This window comes from Phoca vitulina, unplaced genomic scaffold (assembly GCF_004348235.1).
Source record: "Phoca vitulina isolate PV1807 unplaced genomic scaffold, GSC_HSeal_1.0 scaffold98, whole genome shotgun sequence".
In the NCBI taxonomy this organism is placed as follows: Eukaryota; Metazoa; Chordata; class Mammalia; order Carnivora; family Phocidae; genus Phoca; species Phoca vitulina.
The window spans coordinates 1,240,331-1,267,221 of NW_022589801.1; the positions used below are offsets into that span (position 1 = coordinate 1,240,331).

At 38.4% G+C, this 26,891-nt stretch overlaps 1 protein-coding gene across 1 annotated transcript in view; it reads right to left on the bottom strand.

Annotated features, from left to right (window-relative positions):
* The window catches only part of TMEM131 (transmembrane protein 131), a 239,251-nt gene that overhangs the window by 126,674 nt on the left and 85,686 nt on the right, over positions 1–26,891 (bottom strand). The window contains exons 3-4 of the mRNA XM_032397376.1: positions 25,183–25,223; positions 6,339–6,407 (exon numbers count right to left, since the gene is read on the bottom strand). Of these exons, the coding sequence (XP_032253267.1) occupies positions 6,339–6,407; positions 25,183–25,223 (110 nt within the window). The remainder of the gene's footprint in view (positions 1–6,338; positions 6,408–25,182; positions 25,224–26,891) is intronic.

Sequence of the window (26,891 nt, forward strand, 5' to 3'; positions counted from 1 at the left end):
AAGTTCAAACTTTATGAGTCCACCCCAGCCTCAGCCCCAACCACAATAAAAGTCAAGCCGGTCTCCTTTCTCCATTCTCTCAGGCCATTTTTCAGACTTGCTTGGGAGCCCACCCTGCTCTCCCCAGAATGCTTTATTATGTGAGTATAATAAATCTTCCCACACCCTCTTCATGTGTGTGCATGTGATGTCATCAGTCTTGGTTCAGTATTCCTTCCAATATATGTCCATTTTTCCCTCGAGTTTCAGTCAGATTTCTATCACTTAGAACCAAACAACTGAAGCATTGACCAAAACTGAGGGAATAAAGGCACTCTGTAATTATTGTTAATTTTCTTACAATATGAATAGTCGTACTGTAGTTATGTACAAAGTCCTTACATATGGAAATGTGTGCCAAAGAGTATAGGAATAAAATGTTACTATGTCTGCTTTCAAATGATTTAAAATTGACAAAAATATGAATATGCAAAAATCTTAATTACTGAATTTAGGTTAAGAGTACATTCATTACCTGTTCTTTCTCCTTTGTTTGTTTGTTTTGTTTTGATTATATGAAAGCATCCATACAATTCTTTTTGGAGGGGAGACTCAAAGTATGTACAACATGCCTAGTGCTTAGAAAGACCACTTACTTCAGGAAATGGTAAGTAGTTCTCCACAGGGGTGGCTTAGGGTGAGGAGGCAGGTAAGAAAGGTAAAGGACAGATTTTATGTTGAGAAATTTAGCGTCTATCCTAAAGACATTTGGAAATGATCAAAGGATTTTTTTTTTTTTTGTGGGAAAGAGTACAGTAAATGACATGATTTGGATAGTAAAAAGATTTCCTATCTTTGACAGTGTTGATCATAAATTGGAAAATGGAAGGCATATGGTAAGAGTCTAGATAAGAAATGATGAGGGCCTGAATTAAGAGGAGAAGGGTAAGAAATAAAGGTTAGAGAAGAGCAGACATGGAAAGTTCATAGAATTCTGGTAATGGATTTGGTGGGGGGAATGGATGGAGTGCTTTGAGGTAAAGGAAAGAATCCAGGAAACATCAGGATTTTTGGCTTTGGTGACTGCTTTATACCATTCATGGAGATTGGAAATACAGAAGCAAGAGCAGGGCACAGAGTTTCAGGTGTTGTCGGAGAAAAATGGTAGTGTTTGGGAAGAGGGGCGAGACACAGGTTTGGAAACCATAGGCATATGTCAAGGGCGTGGAAGAGAGCACCCCATAAGAGAGTGTGGAGTTGGCTGAAAGAGGCTGAGGAAAGAGAAGCAGCTACAGTTAGGGGATAGACAGGGAAGAGAACCCTGAAAGAAGCTAAGAAAAAATGGCTTTAAGACACAGGAAGAAAACACTGTGGTTCACAAGGGTAGAGGCCAAGAAAGATCTGAGAAGGAGGAAGTCAGTGGTGTCATGTACTCTACAAGAGACCAAGAAAGACAAGATTATTAAGGTTACCTAACAAAAAGACCTAAAGTAGGGCAGTTCCAGGGTCAATTAATTCTGCAGTTTAACACTATTATCAAGGACGCAAGTTCTTTCCATTTTTCTACTCTCAGACAAATTTTGCTGGCTTTATCCTCAGCCTAGCACCTCTGATGGATTGCAAGATGGTTGCCATAGTACCCCAGGCATTGCATGCAGACAATATCCAGCATGGAAGAGGGGTAATTCTTTCTTAAGTCTCTTTTTTAGAGTGGGGGAAAAAAAACCTGTTCCCAGAAATCCTTTAGTAGACCCGACTTCATATTATTGGGTAGACCTGGGTCACACGTCCACCCCTGAACTGATCATAAACAAGAATGGGAGTATTACAATTGACTCAGATTAATCAGGAATACTCCTGAGCTGGAGACAGGGTCACTTGTCCTAAGGGCTGGATAACTGAAAAACCTGGGGTCGTATTAACAAAAAGGTGAGGGGAGATGTTGAATAGGTAACTAACGGGCATGTAAGGGGCCGCTCTGTACTAACGTATTCTACTCTGATTTTTTCCAAATAATGATACTTTATTTAAGAAAGAGCAAGGATTTTTGAGGCAGAAAGACAAGTGGTCAATGCAGGAAAAAATTCCAATCAAGTAAGCTTTATGCTTCTGAGAGTGGAAGGAAGCCAAACATAGAATAACTTTAAAGGAGGATGTATCCTAAAACCTCTCTGATTTCCTTTGGCAATTGGTTACTTCCTAACCCACCAATAATTTACCTTCTGCAGTGCAAACGCACAACTTCACTTCCTTTGTACCAGAATTTCTACTTTCAACTTTCATAAGAAGAAATGTAGCTCTAAAATGGCAAGGCAAATTCTTCCAGTCACATTGCCTGTGATCTTCTAGGGTCAAAGTTCTAAATTTAGGAACCTGTTTACATCCATGTGGTGGCTCTGTGGTCTACTGACTTGAGTGGGCTGAACTACAGTCCCCAGAACTCCCTCATACATTTCTGCTTAGGGTGGGTTATGTGGGATGCTCTCTCTTGAGAGCTGGAACATGGAAGGGAGGCAGCCGCCGTTTTGTAGCATACAGTAACTTCTCCCAGTTATTCACTCAAACACCAACGTAGGTGCTGCTGGGAAGGGATCCTGCAGATGTAATTCAAGTCCCTAATCAGTTGACTTTAAATTAATTAAAAGAGAGATTAGGTAGGCTTGTCTTAAATAGTTGGAAGCCCTTTCAAAGAGAACTTAGCCCTTGCCTGAGCTAAGAGGCTCCAAACAACAGGTGGATCTGCAACTGCTTTGCTTCCTTAGGCTCTTCCCTGAGAGCCTGCCTGTGGACATCAAGCTTCAGCACTTACTCATGATCTTCCCTTCCTGACTGCCTGCCCCTGTACACTTTGGGCTTGCTTAACCAGCTCCCACAACTGTATAAGCCAATACACAAAACTCCACACACATATACATATATATACATACACTGACTCACTCACACACATACAGAATCTGACTGATTGAACCCTAATACACATGTGCTCACATTTGCCTCCAACTCCTACTTCTACCTTTGTGAGATAAAACCAGCTCCATTTAGTGCTCTCAGACTGGACGCAGAAAGGTTTAAAATGGGAGAATCATTTTCTTTTTCTTTTGTTTCCACTATTTTGGAGCAGCTTGTAAATTTGCTGGCTTACGGAATAGTTCAGTATACCTACTATATACCTTTCCTGTGCTGTAACTAAGAGCTCATGCTATGCTTCAAATAATTTTCTTCACTGTATTACCTAGCCCAGCTTGCACTGGAGTTCACATGTCCATCCGCACACCTTCAATAAACTTCCAGTTTCTCTCATGATATTTCAGTTCCTATCAGTTCTCTTTGTTCATGACACCAAATTATTCTCTAGCCTAAATATTAACTGAAAACCTTTAAATTCTGCATATCCTTTCATCCCACAACTCCATTCTTAGGACTCTCTCCTGAGGATAAAGTCATGCTGTGTTTAAATCATTAGTTTTGGCACTGATTTTAACAACAAAAAGTTTAAAACAATATAAAACAAGAAATGAATTGAACAAATATATCCATACAATTTGATGTTCTTTAATACCATAAAAGAAAGTAACAGATAATTCAATGGAATAAAGAAAAAATGCACCATGTATTATGTTTAGAAAGCAGGTTATACAACAGTTTATGTTCAGAAAATAGTCATGTTTTTTGTGACTCAATAAAAAAATATAGATGCATAGAAGAAGGACTTGAAGGATAAAAGCTCAATGTTAATGTTTCTGCGTGGCTGGACTACTGGTAATTTCTTACTTTCTTCTTTCTCCTGATAAGTATTTTCTAAGTTTACCACAGTGGACATGCACTGCTAGTGTAATAAGCAGAATCCCAGTAAGTTCTGTAGTGGTGACTTAATAACCTATGGCCTAGAACAGGAATTCTTCACTACCTCTCAAGAATCCAGTATGGACTTTGAGAGGGATGTCTAGAAAACCCCCTAACCTGTGTGCACAATGCTGTCTGTATGTGCAGCGCTGTGTGCCTTTCTCTGCATTTGGAGAGGTGAAGAGTTTCACAGCTTTCATCTAGTCCTCAAGAGATCCATGATCAAAAAAAGGTTAAAACCACCAGTCCAGAATCTTTCATGACCTTACCTCAATTTCTCCTATTTCCAGGGTGGGGCATTATTTAAAGAGTCCAGGGAGCGATCATTTGGAATAGAAATTCCCAATTTCAATTCAGGCATTTTGTACAGCTGAAAATGTCTTTATCTCAAGTGATATATAAAATGTGTACAACTCTCTCAAAAATCAAATTATGAAGTAAACAACAGCTGGGTAGAATTTTTGACAAGATCTCCCTAGAATGGTTGCTGCTAAGCTTTCCAAGTAAGAATACTCTGTGTTTGAGACTAATGATTTTGGTGTTGTATGCCAACCTCCTCTCCTAGCCCTCATGCAGCACCAGAAATACAGCTTATGCCCTAGTCTCAGAACAGAGTTTGTTAGTCTCTGTTCTGGGCCCCTCTAGGGTGAGCGAACATACTCTAAGAGAATTTTACTGTAGACAGAAAACTCACTAATAGTTAGAAAATAATGAACTTTTATGGAGATCAAAATATGTGCCATGTTTCATTAAATATCTTGCATTTGAGAGAAGGAGACTGTGGGTTACACATTATTGTGACTGGCTTAAGGCCTCTACTTTATGTTCCTTGCAATCTTGACATTGTATACCTAAACTGTTTTTTGTTTTTTTTTTAAGATTTTATTTATTTACTTGTCAGAGAGAGAGAGTGCGCACAGGCAGGGGGAGCAGCAGAGGGAGAGGGAGAAGCAGGCTCCCCGCTGAGCAGGGAGCTCGATGTGGGGCTCAAACCCAATACCCTGGGATCACGACCTGAGCCGAAGGCAGACGCTTAACCAACTGAGCCACCCAGGCGCCCCCCTAAACCATTTTTGTAAGACAGAAATGATAGTGATATGTTCCCCATCTAAATATTATGGTCTTTAAATCTAACACCCAGAAGTCACTTTTACTTACATAATGGCTATTCCAAAATACTGATTCCATCTAGAATTGCACAAAGAACCATACAAACTTCTCTCTGCACTGTTACCCCTAAAATCCATGATCTCTGTAGGAATATAGTCTTAAAAGATGGGAGTCGCTATCAGATATCTTGCTTTTTATGCTAGCTATTCTACCATGGTTCTGTACAAATATAATTAGTGTATTTGATTATTCCAGGTTTGAGATTGTAAATAAATTATTTAAACTTCATGTGTTTACTAGTAAAAAATGGTTAATTACAACTCTGACAACATTAAAGAAAATTATAATTTTCACTTACTGAATCAAATAGATCTATATACAGTTTCTCCACCACTTCCCTTTTGAATTCTTTTTTTTTCCTGCTAGTTTACCAGAGTGGCATTGCTCTAGCACTTACGTGCTCTAGCACTAAGAGTTTTTCTTTATCTACTTGCTGAATTAGATTGGAACCAAATACAGGTGAAGACTTGTCTTTTCCTCAGTGTATCTGAGATGTGCAAAACCTGAGGCTCAGAGGTAGAAGGGAAGCCAGAAATATGGTTTGAGGAAGCAATTCTGTGGTTGAACCACGTCTTTCTGCAGGATTTTCTTTTGTTTGCTCTTTTGGGTTAGTGATAATACTACTTATTTGGTGACGTATAGAAGTCTGTACTTTAAAAGCACATGCAAACAAATAAATAATACATCTTTCTATATCCGCACGGAAAATTTTAAATAGAAGTGGAAATGAATTACTAATCAGAAAAGTAACCGAAAAGTTTTATGCTGCTTCTGAAGATAGGATCCTTTGAACCAGGGACTTTATTAGGTGGGTATTTTTCAAACTTCAAAAGTTAATATTATATGTTAGACTCATAATAGATACTTGCTTCCCATTTTCTTTCTTTCTTTTTTGTTTTGTTTTGTTTTAAAGATTTTATTTATTTATTTGCCAGAGAGAGTGCACACAAGGAGGGGGATTTCCCATTTCTTTTTTTTTTTTTTTTTTTTTTTTTAAGATTTATTTATTTATTTGAGAGAGCGAGAATGAGAGAGAGAAAGATTACATGAGAGGGGGGAGGGTTAGAGGGAGAAGCAGACTCCTCGCCAAGCAGGGAGCCCGATGCGGGACTCGATCCAGGGACTCCAGGATCATGACCTGAGCCGAAGGCAGTTGCTTAACCAACTGAGCCACCCAGGCGCCCCAGGATTTCCCATTTCAAACTGCATTCAACAACATTGTTTTCCTGTACTTGAAAATGTGACTTTCTCAGAGAGATAACACAGGTAAAAAGCAAGACAAATAAATGCATAAAATACACATTATACTTTAATGGGAAACTATGGTCTGAAAATTTTAAACTTACTGTTCATGGAAATCCAGCATTGGTGGCTCAAATCGTATAGGTCTGCAATTACCCCGGTACAGAGATATACTGTAAGTAAAAAGAAAAGAGTATAAGAAACAATTCTTTAAAAAATATATACCCCAAAACTGAAGTCAGACACTTGAGTTTTGTCACAACAAAGTATCTTTAAGTGTAGTCTAATCTTCTATTGGGAATGTGCATTACTTTTCTTAATAGAGGAAATCAATAAATGTGTGTTTTTAAAAATGAAAAAAAAAAAGGAGAGTATTTTTCCTATTCAAAGGTATATGAAAACAGAAAATGCTCAGGTAGACTCAATGTTGAAATTAATTTGTTGAAATAGTTGATAACAATATATCTTTATATGCTTAGATTTTCTTTTTTGATACATGCACAATGAACAATAGTCAACACAACTACACATACTTGGCAGACAATACAGTATACAGACAAAAACCACAATCACATTTTAACTAGAGTGGCAAAGGAACTAAACAAAAATGAATTTTGTGGGATAGAAACTTTTAAGAACTGAAATATCTTTTTCATCTGAGAGTTTAGAACACACTGATCTATTTGAGTATTATTTCTCACTATCCCACTTGATACTAGAACTTCTCACTAAAACCAATTTCTGAACAGCAAGCCTAGTCCTCGCCATGACCTAACAATGATGCAACATAGAAATACCCTGGGGGGGATGGGGGGGTGTCCACATGCCTCAGGTCATCTGTTTAAGTACTGAGAAAGTCAGAAATTCAGTAAGCCACTGAAGTTTCTAAATAGTAGATAATATTTTAAGAAATGATGTTAGAGCAAAACCATTCTGTAAAACTTTACTTCCATCAATATAATTCAGAAGAACACAGCTTCAAATGATATAGTAATTTAATTCAGGAAATATAGGACATACATTAGAAACAGGCAAGGACATTCAGAATATGTAGGAAATTTAGCTTTAACTCGGTTCTTTAAATAGCTTAGACTATGTATTTATTAAAGATTTTTAAAATTTATTTATTTGACAGAGACAGCGAGAGAGGGAACACAAGCAGGGGGAGTGGGAGAGGGAGAAGCAGGCTTCCCGCCGAGCAGGGAGCCTGACACGGGGCTAGATCCCAGGACCCTGGGATCATGACCTGAGCCGAAGGCAGATGCTTAATGACTGAACCACCCAGGCGCCCCTAGCTTAGACTATTTAAAGATGAAATAGTCTGAGTAGTAGAATCGAAGCACTAAAAGTAATAGGATCTTAAGATGTTTTTAGCTTGATAATCCCTCTACATATGCTGAAGAGAAAAAAGGAAAAACAAACAAGGAGGAAAACAGCAAATGTAAGATTCTACTTAATAAAGCATAAATCTAAAGACACTGGGACAAAGGTGGCACAGTTCTCCCAAGACAGGAGCCACTCAGCAAGAGGTACAGAATCTACTCCCTCTTGATTTCTGCTCTTAGGCATGATATAAAAAGGACACTCTCTGGCACCTTTAAAATAAGAGATGCTGATTAGCTCATTAGTTTCAAGGGTGTGAAACCCAAACGATAAAATCTTAATCCAATCAAGGGAGTAAAGGATAATGCATGAAGTAAATGTGTATGTCATTAATTCATATATATAAACACTGAACTGACTGCATTAGATTAAGATACAGTTTTTTTTTTTTCCTGTCACAGAACTTAGAATCTATTCCCCAAATTGCACATGGAAATGTCTGAAGTGGCCAGCCAAGGTAAGAAAAAAACAAAACAAAACCATATACATGGTGTTGATTCAACACAAATATAACGAATGCAAGGGAGCTCTCTAGTGGCCGGGGGTACGGAAACAAAGCAAAGAGCCTGCTCTGAAGGCACTAACATCCCAATAGGGGAGACAAAAGTAGAACATAGTAGGTAATAAGGGATAAATAAGGACAAACCAAACACAGTAGGAACAGAGAAGGTCTCTCTGAGGAGGGTCGTTCGAGCTGAGACCTGAATGGTGGAGATCTGGGGAGAGAAAGGAGATCTACTTGGCATGCTGAGGAGCAAGAGGGCTGAAGTGGCCAGAGTGACGGGAGGGGGGGGAAAGGAGGGGCTGAGATCAGAGAAGTACAAAGGCCAAGTCTCCTTGCAGGAATCTGGATTTTATTCTAAGTGTAACAAAAAGCCTCTATAGTGTCTTCCACAAGGGAGTAACATGATCTGACACATCTGAAAAGGTTAATTCTGGATACTGTGTCAAGAACAGATTGTAGGAGCCCCAAAGTAGAAGTAGGAAGTCCTGCAGTAGTCCAGACAAGAGGGGATGGTAGCAGTGGTCTAGGGGGATTACAAGGCAGGGTGGTGAGAAGTGGCTCTTTTCCGAATATATGTGGAAGCTAAAGGCAACAGGCCATGCTGATGGATTGATTTTGGAATGTGAGAGAAAGGAGAGAAACCAAGGATGACTTAATTCTAAAATTTTGGCCTGAGAAATTGGATACAGAGTTATGACATGGGAAGAGTGGGTTAGAGATGAGGAAGGATAGATGGGTTAGATGTTCAAGTGTATTTATTGTCTTAAACATTTAAATTTGAGATGTCCTATCTAGATGCGATGTCAAGTAGGCAGCTGGATATACCTGGGTATTGCTTTCTATTAAAAAGTTACTGATTTTTGTGTACTGATCTTCTACCCCAAGTCACTTTGACAAGTTAATTCTTTTTTTTTTTAAAGATTTATTTATTTGAGAGAGAGAGAATGAGAGAGAGAGAGAGAGCGCGTGCACACGAGAGGGGGGAAGGTCAGAGGGAGAAGCAGACTCCCTGCTGAGCAGGGAGCCCAATGCAGGAGTCGATCCCGGGACTCCAGGATCATGACCCGAGCCGAAGGCAGTCGCTTAACCAACTGAGCCACCCAGGCATCCCTGGCAAGTTAATTCTAACAGTTTGTCTCTAGATACCTTTAGATTTTGCCGGCACTATATGTGCTGCCAAAATAATCAATACTTTGGGTTACCTCTGTAGATAAATCATCTGCAAGTAACAACAATTGTATTTCTTCCTTTTAAATCCTTAGACCTTGTTTTCATTTTTTATGCCTTGTTTGGGCTAAGACCTCCCAAAAAATGCTCCACAGAAGCAGTGTCCAGCAGTGTCCAACAATTGTTCTTTACAGATTTCTTACAAAATACGAGAGAAGGACCAATGCATAAAAGATGATTCCCTCATAAATAAATGTGTATTTTCAAAACAATAGCAGATTTATGTCTAAGGAACAGTTTAGTATTTCAGTGGGTACAACACCAGTTGTCATAGGTATAAACTTATTTAAAAAACAAAACAACAAAAATTCAATAACAGCTATCATGTATCCACAGCTAAGATGTTTGCTACTATGCTTATTTTAAAAGGGGATGGCATTGTTTAGCATTTTAATAACAGAAACAAAGTTTGCAAATCTTTAATGTTGAAAAAGAAACTGGGGCAGAAGTAATGTGAAAAATGGTACTCTGCCAATTTCAAAGAAACAGAATCTGAGACGTTATAATAGTATATTGAATGATTTTATGCTTTCCAGTGATTGTATTTGTTTGAAAGTCTCAAATATTTGTATTCTTATTATTTACTTGGGGATAAGGAGATGCAAAAAGACTATTCCCTGACTTCAAGCAAGGGAACGACTGGAAAGATACAAGAAATCTTGTGGGCCATGGTCTACGGTGCTTGGTGGACTGTCAGGTTAAAGTTCAGCAGGTAGCTCCCCAATAAAGCAAATAAAGGCTTCGTGGAGGTTTGGGAATTTTTTTAAACTAGGAAATTTTAAATGTTTTCCTAAAGGCAATTACTACAGAAACAAAAGGTACTCTTTGGTCCAGTATTTCTCAAAGGATGCTTTGTGGTCTACCTACACCTTAATCAGCTATAGAAACGCTTGTAGAAAAGCAGATTCCAGGGCCCTACCGCCATAATGCGATTCCTTACATCTAGTCTGAAGCCCAGAAACCAGTGTTTCACATATTCGAGAACTACTTTTGCCATCTTGATCCACAATAAGCACTGCAAGCAGAAATAAGAGGGGACAAAAGTACCTTAACAAATAAAACTTTCAAAGTCATCAATAGTTCAAAATAGTTTCAAATATGATTTTTATTAGACAGCTAAAAATAAGTGACTTAAGAAAAATTATATATATTATACATATTAGCTTAAATTTGCATTTCTCTAAGGACTAATAATGTTGAACATCATTTCATTTATTTATAGTCCAACTAGATATCTTCTTTTGTAAAGTGTCTATTCAAAGTTTTTATATTGGCATGTTTTTCTTACTGAGTTATAAGAGTTCTTTACAGATTCTAGATACATGTCCTTTATCAAATATATGTACTGTGAATATCTTCTCCCTGTCCCTCCTTTTCCTATTACAAATGGTGTCTTTTGGGGAGTGATGTCATTGAGATGGTGATATAGGTTGTTGCTAATTTCAGTCCCCTTCACAAGAAGATCAATTAGCAACTATCCATGGACAAGAAGCTGTTGTGAAAATTCCAGAACACAGGGGTGAGGGTGAAGAACCCTCCTGGACCACAGAGACTGAAAAGGACAGTGCATCAGAAAGGTAAGAGGAGTGGCTACACTCTGATCACATCACCTCTCCAAGGCAGGCACAGAGCCACAGTAAAAGGGTCTCCTGGGCCTACAGTGTCTCCAGAGGGAAAGAGACCAAAGTGGATACCCAGCTCCCTCAGTGTAATGGGTTGCTTCCCAGAAGGCCCACTTGGGCCTTGTCACAAGAAAGGGGACTTGACCACTGGAGATCATACTGGGATCCGGGGGAGGACAGGATATACAGCAACCAGCATTTGGCAGACCACCCTCCTCCTTGCAACAACACCCAAGTGGAGATCTTAGCCAGTGGCTGTGCCCATCTGCAAAGTTAAGCTAGTGGCCCTGTCTGGCCAGGGATCTTAGTGGACAATGCCACATGATTTGGGTCCCCACCCAATGAGCCGTACCAGCCACAAGCCTGTTTTACAGCCTCACCAGGGCTGGGAAGCAAATTAAAAGACCTGCCTAGGATTGAATATAACCTCCAGCCCCACCCAACCAGTAAGCATAACTAGAACAACTGGGAAGCTGCATAGCTCAACCTGTAGCCCTGCTTAAAATGACACTTGAGCAGAGAACTCAGCCAGTGGCTCAGCTCACCTGCAGAGCTGAGCTGGTGGTCCCGTCTGGCCAGGGAGCTTGGTGGGCAGCTTTGTTAGATTCAGGTCCCCAGCCATCAAGTCATAATGGTTATGGAACCTGTTTTATGGCCTCATCTGGGCAGGGAAGCAAATTCATAGTCTTGCCTAACTGCTGAGTATAGCACCCAGTCCTGCCCAACTAAGAAGCATAAGCAGAAAATCCAGGCACTGTGGAGGCCATGTTCCAGTTGTGCATGGACAGGGAACCAAGTCAGTAGTCCTATCCAACTGTTCCCAGCCAGTGGCAACCCTGCTGACATCAGAGGTCCATTAACATCCTTGGCCAGAGACCTGGATAGTAAGCCCCACTTGCCCATGGACACAATCAGCTGACTCATCAAGAACCCCAAGTTAAGTTGACTAAAGAACTGTCTCTGCAAGGACACACAGACAATTAAACAAAATTTTAAAAAATGCATGAATGAAATGAAAAGTTCAACAAAGAAAGAGGACTCCTATTAAATGAGTTATATTTAATATATAAAAACAACCAAAAAACAACCAGTTGTTTGTAAAACAACAACCAAACAGAAATCCTAGAGATGAAGAATACACAATGACTGGACTGAAGAATTCAATACAGAGCTTCAACAACAGATCTGACCAATCAAAAGAAAGAATCAATGAACTGAAAGGTCATTTGAAATTATCCAACAAGAGGAGCAAAAAGAAAACAGAAGGAGAAAAAGAAAGCATGCTGGATTTATGGAATAACTTTAAGAGAAACAATATACAGTTGGTCCTTAAACAACATGGGTTTGAACTGCATGGGTCCACTTATATGTGGATTTTTTACAGTATACTACTTTAAATGTATTTTCTCTTCCTTAAGGTTTTCTGAATAATATTTTTTCTAGCTTACTTTATTGTAAGAATACAGCACATAATACACAAAACATACAACATATATGTTAATTAACTGTTCATGTTATCAGTAAGGCTTCCGGTCAACATTAGGCTATCACTAGTTAAGTTTTTAGAAAGTCAAAATTATATGTGGATTTTCAAATGCACGGGGGGTTGGTGCCCCTAACCCCCACATGGTTCAAGGGTCAATTATAGCTTTCAGTGTATGGATTTCAAAGTTTTTTTCATAAATTTATCTTCAAGTATGTAACATCTTTTGAGGCTACTGTAAATGGCATTTTTCTGTAACATTTTACTTTTGCACTTTTTCTTTTTTTTAAGATTTTTATTTATTTGAGAGAGCAAGCATGAGAGTGGAGTGAGGGGCAGAGGGAGAAGCAGACTCCCCACTGAGCAGGGAGCCCGATGTGGGTCTCAATCCCGGGACTCCAGATCATGACCTGTGCTGAAGGCAGATACTTAACCAACTAAGCCACCCAGGTGCCCTACTTCTGCACCTGTAATACAAAAATAGAATTTCTGATATTGACCATATACTTTTCAATCTTACTAAATTCACTTATTCTCATAGCTTTTTGGGTATTTCTTTAGGATCTTCTATACAATCATGTTATTTGTAGACAAACACCTTTCTCTTCTTCCTTCCCAAACGATGCCTCTTATTTCTATTTTTTGTACTGACTTAATGTACTGACCAGCACATCCAGTACAATACTGAGTAGAAGTGATGAAAGTGGACATCCCTGTCTTGCTCAATAGAAAGAAAGCATTCAATCTTTTACCATAAGTATCATGCTGGCTTTTTTTTTTTTTTCCCCATAGATGCTCTTTATCAGACTGAGGAAATTCTTTCTATTTCTAGTCTGCTGAGTGTTTTAAATCATGAACAGATGTTGAATTCTGTCACATGCTTTCATTTCAATTTCTCAAATTGTTAATGATTTCTAATTCTGCTATGTCAAAGAACATAATCTGTGATTGCTGGGTGCAGTGTTTAATAAATATCTACAAAGAAAAATATCTACAAGGTTAAGTTCGTTGACAGTGTTGTTCAAGTCTTTTATACCCTTACTGATTTTCTGTTTGTCAGTTATTGACAGATAAGTGTTGAAATCTCCAACTATAACTGTGAATTTATAGTTGTGAATTTGTCTGTTTATTTTTTCTTCATGCATTTGGGAGCTCTGATACTAGGCTTATAGAGACTTAGGACTGTTGCATCTTCATGATGAATTCTCTCTTTTATAATGATAAAATGTCTCTCTTTACCTCTGATAATATTCCCTGTCCTAAAGTCTAATTGGTCTGATAGTGTTATTCCCCACCCCATCTTTTTACTTTTAACTTACTTGAATTTTTATACTCAAAGTGCATTCTTCAAAATCAAATCTCCCTGACCAACAGGGAGAAAATATTGGCAACTCAGGACTACTACCTCTAATAAGAAAGGGTTTAAAATGGAAGAAATAAAGATCAAAGGTCCTATGGAAAAATATAGAGAATAAACACAGACAGACAATATCAAAGGATAAATATAAACATGGCATAAAATATGCAGAAAGATATACAACCTCACTTATAACTAGAGAAAGACAAACTAAAACTATGATGACAGAATTTCTGATCTATTAGATTGACAAAAATTAAAAAGTATAACATATTCTGTAGGAAAATAGTGACTCTAATTCACTGATGAGGGGTATGCAAATTGGCGCAGCTCTTGAAAGAGAATTTGGCAACACTAACAAAACTACATATGCATTTACCTTTTGACTCACCACTCCCATGTCTAGGAATTTACCCTAACCATGTACTTTCAACAATACAAATTACATATGCACTTATCTTTTGACTCAGAAATCCTATTTGTAGGAATCTGTTCTGCAGATAACTTTCAAAAATATGAAAATACATATATACAAGGCTATTCTTTGAAGCACTGTTTGCAACTGCAAAATACTAGAAACAAATTGCTCATATATAATCCACATCCACATAATATGGTATGTTGCAGTCCATAAAAATAATGAGAAAGGTCTCTATAGGACATATTTTTAAGTAGATTAAATGAATAAAAAAGCCTATACTATGCTTCCTTTTGCAGAAGAGAGGTATAAAAAAATTCACGTGTTTGACACTTTTGTATAGTTTTGACTTTTTGAATTCTACTGTTTCATATATTTAAAATGAGTGAGTCTTTAAAATAGAGGTAAAAAAAAATCTCAAATGGGAAAAAAAAAAACAAAACCAGAAACCAAAGAGCCAAACTTTCTTCGGAATGAACATAACCACAATGCAGATGAGGGTGGAGGAAGGATGGGGTGGAGGAAGGATGGAGTGGAGAAGGATGGAGAGAAAGGTGAAGAACACAACACATGTAAATTTTGAGTAAAATATTTTGAACATATATATTCAAACTGAACAAGATAATAAATTCTAAACGCTGTACTTCCAACTAGTAGGTTTGTTTTTCATGGTGGTATGAGTTAACCAATCTTAAACAAATTTATTTGTATTCTAGTATTGAGCAATCAAGTCTATATTCTGTGGATAACTAGAGCCAGATTTCTCATTGCTGGAGAATACACAGAAACAAAAAGGGGAAGGGCAGAACACCACTGTGGTGCTATATTAAAACTGGAGTTATCAGTAACAACTCATGGTTTTTAATATACATAGATACAGAAATGTATGCACAAACATTTCTTCCTAACTCTAACAAGGTCTAGAGACAATGACACCTCAGTTGCAACGATTCCCCAGCAGCAGTAAGTACACACAGCATACAGATAATATCCTCCACTAAAATGAAGCACAAGTCTCTGAAGAAGTGGGATGTTCCAGGGCTGCGGCAGGAATATTATGAAATAAGCCTCGAACATCTTGATGTTTCAGAAAGTAAGGAAGTGTTCAATGAATGGGGACATGTGAAAATCATACAGAATAGCCCCAAACATATGGTCAATTGATTTATAATAACAGTGCTAAGGTAATTCAATTGGAAAAAGATAGTTTTTGCAACAAATGGTGGTGAAATAATTGGATATCTATACAGATAAAAATGAACTTTGACCTTTACCTTATAGCTTCCTTGCATTAGAATGTCAACAACAAACAAAAAACAGAAAAAAAGATAGAATTAAAAAAAAATCACCAAAGCAGTAATTTCCAGGCAGACTCACCAGTGGATGCTGTAACTAGTGAGTCTGATGCCAAAGAGCATATTTACATGGTTTCAAGGTACTCCTTTGCAAGGTATTTATGAATTACAAAGGAAAAGTGGAATAAATAGACACCTTGTGCCTCTTGATAATCAGATGAACTGAGCAGGACACAAATTTAAGTGATACTCCTGCCAAAAATGCATAATCTAAAATGAACAATGAGAAAACCCAAACTAGGATGTTGGCCTCTCCTTTTAAAATAAATGGCCTCTACTTAAAAAAAAAAAAAAAAAAGTCAAGATCATAAAAAAGACAAATCAACTGTTCCACATTAAAGTTGAGACTAAACAGGCCTGAAAATTAAATATGACTGATACCAGCTTGAGGCTTGGACCAAAATTTCTTTTCTTTTTTAAAATAAAAATTGTCCCTAGGGGTGCCTGGGTAGCTCAGTTGGTTAAGCAGCTGCCTTCGGTTCAGGTCATGATCCCAGCATCCTGGGACTGAGCCCCACATCAGGCTCCCTGCTCAGTGGAGAGCCTGCTTCTCCCTCTCCCTCTGCTGCTACCCCTGCTTGTGTGCGCTTTTTTTCTCTTTGTCAAATAAATAAAATCTTAAAAAAAAAAAAAAAAAAAAATTGTCCCAATAATGGGACAATTGACAAATTAAAATAAAGTTTATAGATTAAATGATACTATGCGTGTCAGTGTTAATTTACTGATTTTGATACGTATTCTCTGCTTTTATAAAATTATGTCCCTCTTTATGAGAAATATACACTGAGGTTTTTAGGAGTAAATGAGTAACTATAACTGATTCTCAAAAAATTCAGAAAAATAATTACATATACATTATATGTATATATAGTAGGACAGATAGGACAAGGGAGGGAAGAAAAAGGAAGGAGAGAAGAGGTAGAGAGGAAGATAATAAATGATAAAGTAAATGCAAAATGGTAAATAAGGAGGGAACATAGGTCAAGGGTATATGGGAATTCTTTGTACTATTTTTGCATTTTTTCTCTAAACTAAAATTATTATAAAATAAAAGGTAAAAAAAGTAAATGTAATTTGAAAACTAAAGTACATTTCTTATAGACGGCATATGCTTGGATCTTTCTTTTTTAATACAACTGTTTTGAAACTGTTCACATTTATTCTAATTTTTGATATAGTTGATTTCAGTCTACCATCTTGCTATTTGTTTTCAATTTTTTCCATCTGCTTTTTATTCCTTTTGTCTTCTTTATCTGCCTTCCTTCAGATCAAGTATTCTTTTAGTATTCCACTTTATATCCATGACTGCTTTATCTGTTAGATCTCTTTGGGTTTTTCTTTTGAAATGATTTTAATTAATCTTCCAGTATTTGTTTCATCTTATCACAGCCTAACTCCAAATAATATTATACCACTTTACATATATGTAAGAACTTTACAACTCAGTTTTCCCTCCTCTTGTCCTTTGTGCTATCATCATACATGTAATGTATACAAGTTACCAATTCCATAAAACATTGTAATTATTTTTGTTTTTAAAAGTCAATTATCTCAAAAAATTTTTTTAATGAGAAAACATGTCTTTTATATTTATCCACATATTTTCACCTTTTTGGTGATCTTCATTATTGTGTCTAGAGCTGTGTTTTCATCTGTAATGGTTATACCTTCAGAATATAAAGGAACTGCCTTAGTATTTCTTATAGTGACACACATTCTTAGCTTTTGTCTGGAAGTGTATTTGTGGAGGATATTTCTGCTGGATATAATAACCTGAGTTGACAGTTTTTTCTTTTGATATTTTAAAGATGCCATTTTGCTGATTTTGGGTTTGCACTGTCTTTGATGAAGAGCCAGCAGTCATTCTTAGCTTTTGTATCCCTACATGTAATTTATTTCTTCCTGGCTGCTTTTCAATTTGTCACTGGTTTTCAGCAACTGGAATATTATGTGACTTGGTGTGGTTTTCTTCATGTTATTTGTGCACTGGGTTTACTGAAGTTCTTCAACAACCCTCCCCCGCCCCCAATTCCTGGAACTTAATTACACCCGTGTTAAATTGCTTGCCATTGTACCATAGGTCACCAAGGGTTTGTTTATTCTTTTTCCATTTTTTTTCTTCCTGTGCTTCAGTTTGGGTTACTTCCATCACTATGTCTTCAAATTCACTTTTTCTTTTGTAATGTCTATGTTGTTATTAATCCTCAGTGAAATTTTCACTTCAGAAACTGTATTTTTCAGCTCCAGAGCTTCCATTTTGTTTTTTTATAATGTCCATTTTTCCTTCATTATATTCATGTTTTCCTGTAAATCACTGAATATGTATAATGGATGTACTAAATTCCCTGTGTGCTACTTCCATCATCTGTCATTTCTAGACGTTTCTATTTTTTTTCTTGGTTATGGGTCCATTTATTGGTTCTCTACATGTTCAGTAATCTTTAATAAAAAGATTATTTCTATTACATTATTACTATTTTAAGTTACTTTCATTTCCATATGAATTTCAGAATTAGCTAGATTGTAGGCAATTTCTACCAAAAAAAAGACTGTGGGGATTTTGATTTGGATTGCATTGAAATATATAGATCAATTTGGAGAGAACTGACACCTTGATTCTTCTTATCCATGAAGACAGTATTCTCTCTCCACTTATTTGGGTTTTCTTTACTTACTCTTGGTAATGTTTGGAGATTTCAGTGTACAGGTCTTGCACATCTTTAGTTAGACTTATCCCTAGGTTCACTGACTGCCAAATCTACCCAGAGTAGGCTTTGCCTAGGAAGCTGGGGCATATAAGGCCTGTCACTCAGCCACTGAGTACACTGAAAAAGCTCTCTAGGACACAGAGCTGTGTAGGAAAAGGGGACTGTTCTTTTCACCAGCTGCCCATTCTGATGCCCATACTTGGAAAGGGTGGCAGGAGGGGAGACAAACATCACCTGATTGCCACCAGCCACTCAAAATAAGCCTCTACAGCATGGAGCCTATGGAAAATGAGATCTGTCAATGTTCTCTGTCTGCCACATCCAACTGGAATAGCTGTCCAATCCCAGTGAGCTGGGGGAGATGGGAACATCCACTTGTCTGCCAAGCCCACCAAAATAGTTTTTATTATGCAAGGCAGAACTATGGGGGTGATGGGCACAGTCTCTAGGTTTGAATGCTATGACCTTCCACACTGTTCTTACCACGTATACATTTTGTTGAATAAATATTTCTCAATTCATTTTAAGTCCTCTGAACAATCTCCAGATACTCTGTCTTTGCTAATTTTAATCATCCTAACAAATGCTTCTTACGGGAGAAGTCCCCAAGCTCCTCACATCATTTCAGAAATCTCAATTCTGTCACACTTGTATTTAAGGTGAGAATAATGTGATGCTTTAAAAAAATAAGTGAAACAAAATGGCCTACTCAAAGGAGCTTACCAACATCTGCTTCTGTGGTTTAATGCAAAGTTAATCCTATCTTTACTTATGCTCACTTCTGGTAAGTTGACTTCCTATCATTAACTTGATACAGTCTTCAAGATCTTTGCAAAGTACTTTTTTTTTTTTTTTTTTTTTTGCATATTTGTCACTTCATGTGCAGTTACAATCTCCAGAGCTAGAAAATAAATCAAAGTACAAACTAAAACGAAATCTTAAAAAACAGCTTAAGGACATTTCCTTTAGCTTTTTCACAAAATTTAAAACACGTAATTATTGAACCTGTAAATATTAGCAGATTTTATCTTCCATTAAGATATTACCAAGTTTTGGATCTAACTACAATCTTCTAGATGCTTATGGCTACTAACGGCAACCAAAATAGTTGTACTTAATAATAAGCAAATTATACAGTCAATTAAGGAATCCCAATACCATCTTAATTTGAAAAGTAATTCCCAGCCCAATATTTTTGGCCTATTTCCCAGAGATACCAGGAAACTTAAAATTAGAAGTATCTGGTTCTTCTTATGAACATTAAGCGTATACACACACAGATACACACATATATCCTTCTCACCTAGCTGTATACACTTTTTCAGCTCTTATAACAATAACAACAGTAGCATTTTGTTCCCAACCCAAGAGCTCTGCACTAGCTGTTCCTCTCTGAAATGCTCCTCCCTAAGACTTTTACCTGCTAAGCTTAAAAACCATTTCAGAGAAACCTTCCTTAACATCCAGTCTAAAGAAGCAATGGAGTCCTGTCTATTTCAGACTACTCTCTAGCTGAGTATATTTATTTAGTGGCTTACTGTCTGTTTTCCCCATTCGAACAGATGTTCCACACCAGGGCAGGAGTCTTAGACTATCTTGTCCATCCAGCACAGTAGCAGTTTTAAAATATGTGCATAGATTCTCTGATACTCCTCTCTTCAAGAGATGGAGCTTAATTCCCGTAGCCTTGGGGGTGACTTTTTATGAATGGAATATGGCAGAAGTGATGGTGTGTGACTCTAAGACTCCATTACAAAAGACACTGGGGCTTCCTCCGTAGTTTCTCTTGCATCACCTGCTCTGGGGTCACCAGCTGTCGTGATGGGGCAACACTCAAAGCAGCCCTATGGACGGTTCGACATGGTGAAGGACTAGGGCCTCTTGCCAACAGCCAGCAAAAACTAAGGCTTTTTGCCAAGAGTTATATGAGTGAGCCATCCTGAAGGGGATCTAGCAGGCCCAGGCCTTCAGATGTGGGTTGATACCTGAACTGCCATCTCAGGAGGGATCCTGAGCCACAACTACTTCACTGAGGTGCTCCCAAATTCCTCACTCCCAGAAACAGGAAGATGATACATGCTTGCTGTTTGAAGCTGCTAGGTTTGGGGGTAGTTTATTACATGACCAGAGATAACAAATACAATTACTAAGTCACCAGTTCTTACAACAAAGCCCGGCCCACATGAAGATCCCAGCAAATGTTTGCTGAATGACTAAGCAAATAAATTATCAAATACCCACAACTTACATTCATGTAACATTTTAAAGTTTGCAAACTAGAGCTGCCCAAATAAATCTTTTCATTTGATCCTCACCACAACCTTATATAAATGCATAACCTTACATCATATATATCAGGCAGAGAAATAATCTTCCCCAGTTTGCAAATGAAAGTCATACTCAGAGCAGTTAAGTAGTTGCTTTCAAGGCCCTACAGATGGTAAACAGAGAACTCAACTCAGGACTTTTGATTCCTAATCTTCCACACAGGACTCCACAATCTTAGGAAAAGTCAACCATAAAAGATGACCTCATCTCACAAAATATTAAATCGGTACTGGTTATTTATTATAATATAATAATATAGAAACACTGCTGGAACACTATATGCACATCACCCAGCATTCTACCATAGAGCCAACACATGATTTTTAAACAAAATGTTATCATGTAATTGATAACCATATTAAAACAAATAAGAAGGGGTGACCCAGAACGAAGGAGAGGAATAGAAAAAAAGAGTATCCTGGAAAATTGTGTTTTCCCTGGTGTTACTTCCCACAATTCTGAGGTCAGGAAAGCAGCAGTTCACTCCCCTGCAGAGTGTCCTGAAAGCTCTTGGAGCAAAGCCTGTCCCAAAACTAATGCAGATGATAAGGGTAGGTGGTGAGGGGGAAGAGGGAGAGGAAAAGGCAGGAGAGAAATGGTAGCCAGAGGCTAGTATCTACCATTATACTGCCATATAATCCACTAGCTACAGAATCATTCTATTAGCTGAACTTTTCATGATACAAATTTCCCGGGGCAGGTTAAGTTTCACTTACAGAGTGAGATTTTGACCCAAGAGATCATGTTCAGGAATTTTAAGAAAAGGATGGGGCTGAATCTACTGGCTTACTAATAAAGCCAGGAGGCAGGCAGCATGTGATTATACAACTTGGGAGCACAAACAGTGAGAAATTGATGCAGAAACGACTAGAGAAGTTCAAAAGACAAAGCGTCCCTCCCAGCAATCTAATGCTCAGTGGACACTGGCCACGCCCCAAGGAGAGAGACTGGTAGAGGCAGCAATCTCCAGAGGTGGACACCAGGCTCTGGAGTCAGAAGGCAGCCTTCACCTCAGCTATGACTTGGGCCTTGTGGGTCGTTTTGATGATGCGAGTGAAGCGCATGCCTGTGTCTTACGTACCTTGATTCCACAACCCTTTTTTTTTTTTTTTAAAGATTTTATTTATTTATTTGAGAGAGAGAATGAGATAGAGAGAGCATGAGAGGGGGGAGGGTCAGAGGGAGAAGCAGACTCCCCGCTGAGCAGGGAGCCCGATGCGGGACTCGATCCCAGGACTCCAGGATCATGACCTGAGCTGAAGGCAGTTGCTTAACCAACTGAGCCACCCAGGAGCCCCCTACAACCCTTTATAACATCCTTTTCAAGTGTGCTGCTTTCTTCCACAAAGTAGGTTGTGTTTTATCACTTTAACACCTCACTTTTACAACCTCATTAGAAGGGATGTCTTCATTGCCCTTCAAGACACCTGAAGGCAGGGGCTATGCACCCAGTTCCAGCACTGAGCAGATACTTTCAGAAACTTCATGGAATGCTGGCTAAAAAAGAAAATCCAGGGAATACAGAAGAACTGCATACTTGCTATGCAAATAGTCAGAGTGAACACAACACAGGACTGATAATCAGAAGATGATGAATTCTAACTGAAACTTTGCCACTTTAACCATGAGCATATTCCTTGGTTCCAAGGGTCTCAGCTTCCTTGTGTGTCAAACACGGGGCTCAATAAGACCGCCTATCAGGGTCTCCTGTACTTAGAATCCTCTGTAATCATGTAACTTTGATCTTAGTCAAATTTTGAAGCCCGTTTAAACCCAAATGCTGACATTTTTATAGAACAGCTTGTTTTTAAACTAAAAAAAGTTATAATTTCTGTTGTTCTACAACTACACATTTGATTTACAACTTCTGTTGTTACACAACTGCACACTTATATTTTCATTCACATTTTATTTTACATATGCATTTTCATTAAAGTTATTCTTACTCAAATGAGAGCTCTGGCAGTGTTTACTTTGTGCACATATTAAAAAAAACCCAGCTAAATGTGTGCAAGCTAGGTTCTGATCATGTGCTTGGTAAGTATGGAGGCTGTATTTGCTTTTTCCATGTCACATGTTTTAAAAAGACTTATTAAGGGTGATTCACAAATATAGTCCTTTGGGTTTTTTTAGTTGATATGAGGCTCAAAATCTAAATTTAGACCTGTATATTGTTATGGAATGAACTGTATCCCCCCAAAATCACATGTTGATGCCCTAACCCCCAATGTGATAGGCTTTGAGAGGTAATTCGGTTTAGAGAAGGTCACAAGAATGAGGCCTTCATGATAGTGTTAGTGCCTTTAAAAGAAATGACACCAAAGAGCTTGCTTCCATTCTCCCTCTTTGCCATCTGAGGATAAAAGGGAGACAGCAGCCATCTGTAAGCCAAGGACAGAGCCTTCATTGGGGAACCAATCTGCCGGCACCTTGATCTTGGACTTCCCGGCCTCCAAAACTGTGAAAAATAAATGTTGTTTAAGCCACTCAGTCTATGTGGTATTTTGTGACAGCAGCCTGAGCTAAAACATATGTTTAGTACGTAATCCAGTCTCATAGCCATAGGGTATGGATACCAATTTGAACCCAGTAGTTTACTGAATTCATGATCTTGGTCAAATTAAAAAAAAAAGAAAAAAAAAAAGAAAAAAAAAAGCAAAGTGTGATGGCTTTAAAACATATCTGCCACACTTTGCCATAGGTAGGTAGGGGTCATTCCCCTCACCCTATTCCCCATCCCCACATCTTCCCCACTCCCCCATGCCTTGAATCAAGACCAACCTAAGTGACTGGTTGAACAGCAGCAGCTGACAGAGGTAACATTACATAACTTCAGAGGGAAGGTCAAAAAAAGTGATACAGCTTCTACTGGTTCTCTTTGGGATGTTCACTCTTGAAATCCAGCTATCACGCTGTGAGGCAGCCCAAACAAGCCTTTGTGAAAAGACCACACAGAAGGGCCCACATGTAGGCATTCTAGGTGACAGCCCAGCTGAAGTTCCAGGTAACAAGTGCATCAGCATGCGAGTGAACACGCCCCCAGCTCTGGAGTCTCCCCAGCTGAGGCCCCGATCATCACGGAGCAGAGACAAGCTGTCTCTGCTGTGCTCTGTCTAAACTCCAGGCTTAAAGAGTCTGACGGCATAATAATATGATTGCTTTATGCCAGTAAGCTGGGGTAGTTTGTTAGGCAGATGTGGATCACAGATAAGTGGGACATGAGATCAGAATATAATTATGTATTGATGTAAATTCTTCATTATACTAGGAAAATAACTTAAAGCCAAATCTTGATCATGGATGAATAACATCATCTTCATAAATGTAGCCAATATAATTTCATAGCTGATTTCCTAACTGCTGGAATAAAGCAACAAGGAAGAAGCATAAGATAACAGGTGTGCTTTTCTTCCCACTAGCTTAGCTCTAGAGGAGTCAGAGTTCTAGGGTTCTCAGATGGTCTAGCCAAGGTGGCATCAGGCTAGATGTGTAGTGTTCTGGAAATAATCCACCCCAGTGCAAAAAATATTTGGGAAGGAGTAGAGGGATGGAAGGGTGGCATTATGCTTTATAATACAAGAGCAGAGAAGTCTACATCTTACTGTTGGCAGGGGGTGTGTCTTTTGGGTAGGGTTCATGGGTAAAGCAGGTCTCAACAGAGCATATAAAATTAGGCAGACAGAAAAATGGGGAAGTAGGGCCATGTTACTGCAGATCCAAAAGAGTGAAAAGAGCAAAACCAGTGAATACTGAAGGAATTTCATTATTGTATCTATGAATTAAGTTTTAAGTTCTTTTTTAAGACATTAAGTTTTAATTGTCTTCATCTGAATATGCGCTACTTCTCTCTCAAAATAAAGTTCTTTGCTGATGCAATCTGCGTTTCAATAGCCTGAGGACATTCAAGGATATCTAATTCATAGCTCTCATTCTCCTTTAAATACCAGCTGCAGACCCTCACTGGGTACGGAAAGGTTATCAGGATAGTAACTTTCTTTTATATTGTCTACCTTTAGATGTGAGAAGCTACCAAAAGACCAAAGAATTTGGATGTGAGGAAGACATCTTCAAATTCACACGCATGTACATATTTTCATAATACCTGAGGGTAAAACTCCCTTGTTTGTTATCACAGAGAAGCTGTGTTCAAAAGGGGTCTCTTTCAGTCACAAGACTGGGTTTCACTGCTCTGAATTCCTCCCCCAGGGGCCTGCAGGCAGACACCTTGTAGTAACTGAGGGCAGGAACAGTCAGTCCCTAAAAGGCAGCAATAACCACGAGAAGTTACTGGGGATTTACAAAGCTGATCCTCCCCGGACATGATGGGGAGAAAGGCTACACAATACATCACATGCAAATTCAGATCCAACCTGGTTTTCCATACTTGAAATACATGATATAATGTGATTTATAACTTGCTTTTCCCTCTTCACCAAAAAAGTTGGTTCAAGGGAAGGACAGCATTGCTGGAATCCCCCAAAAGGAACTGAAATTATGTTAGTATCTTATTAAATACATAAAATTTTATATGCTATAAAAATATATATATATTCCTTCCTTACCTTTTCTGTTGATATGAACTGAGTCCAAGTGTTGTCTCAGTCTGTGAAAGGAAGAAAACAATGAAAATACTGAAAACAAACCTTTCTACTAGAGACATACAGAACATCCAAAATATACTGCAGTTTCAACTTTGATCTTACACTCAGATTTTCAGGTTAAACCCAATCCTTAAATCATAGGAAATGTTTTGTCACATTATGTAATTCAAATGAGAGAATAATTTGGGATTAAATTTTAAACACACATGAAAAGAATACAAAGGAATGTGATTGATTTTTAAAAGTTTGTCAAACCAATACATCCTGTGAGAAGAGTCCTCTTTACAATCACTTTGTGAGGCTACTTGTGCCTCTCACTGCTCACTGCTTACCAACTGTGTGGCAGGTGCTGGTGTATAACGGTGCCTGCCACCAGGGAACTCAAGGTTTGGGGGCAGAGCAAGAGGGAGACAGCCTTTTAAAACTAAAGAAATACAGGGGCGCCTGGGGGGCTCAGTCGGTTAAGCATCTGCCTTCAGCTCAGGTCATGATCCCAGGGTCCTGGGATCAAGCCCCGCATCGGGCTCCCTGCTCAGCAGGGAGCCTGCTTCTCCCTCTCCCCCTGTGTTCTTTCTCTCAAATAAATAAAATCTTAAAAAAAAAACCTAAATAAATATGAAAGAACTATGAAAATGTTGGAAAGGTGCTGTGAAACAGAATAGGTGATGTGCTTCAATATGTCATGAGGGAAGGCCTGTCTGAAGAGATCACATCGACGTGGAATGTGATCAAGTGTAAAAAAGCTGTGTGTGGAAACAGGGCTGTGTGGTGGTGGAAAAAACAACATGCACACAGGTCCGACTTCAGGAAAGAGCCTGGATATTCAAGAAACAGGTCTATTTGGATGGAGCTCAGAGCGATGGGGGAAGAAAAGAAAATGAGGTTGGAGTGCTGGGCGGGGCTAGACTATGCTGTGTCCTGGTAAGAAGCCATGGTAAGAAGTTTGGAATGTGCTCTACTCTAAATGCAATACAAGGGGTCTGAAGGAGTAAGAGAGACAGAGACAGACATGGTCTGATTTAATTTTAAAGACACTATTCTGGTAGCAGTGTAGAGAGAATGGATGAGAGGAGAACAAGACAGAAAGCAAGGAATTGGTTACAACTGAGGAAGATAAGTTCTTAACAATATGTGAGAAAATGCCAAAACTCTAAGGAATACCATCAGTGAACTTATCCCAAAAGGTTAGCTTCTATGTGGTAATTAGAAAAAGCAGTAGAGTTGTGGCATTATTTTTCCCATTAATATATATTATTTTGCAATGGTATTTTGGAGACTGTATATGGAAGAAATATGGCAGATGTGGGAAAATGTCCTTATTGTTTGAAAGTGAAAGCTTGGGTGAAGGTGAAGTGTGAAGATGTCTGTAATTTTCTTTAAAATGTTTTAGCAATATGACTTGCATGTGTATGGAAGTATGTGTGTGAATAAAGCAAATATGACAAAATGTTAATCTATCTCAGTGGTAGGTAAATGGGTATTCATTCTCAACTCTTATTTTCTGTGCTTAAAAATACGTTTAACTTTTCATTATGAAGAAACTTTTTAAAGAATTTATTTATTTGAGAGAGAGAGAGCAAGAGAGAGAGAACGCACAAACAGGTGGGAGGGGCAAAGGGAGAGGGAGAAGCAGGCTCCTGGCTGAGCAGGGAGCCGGACACAGGGCTCAA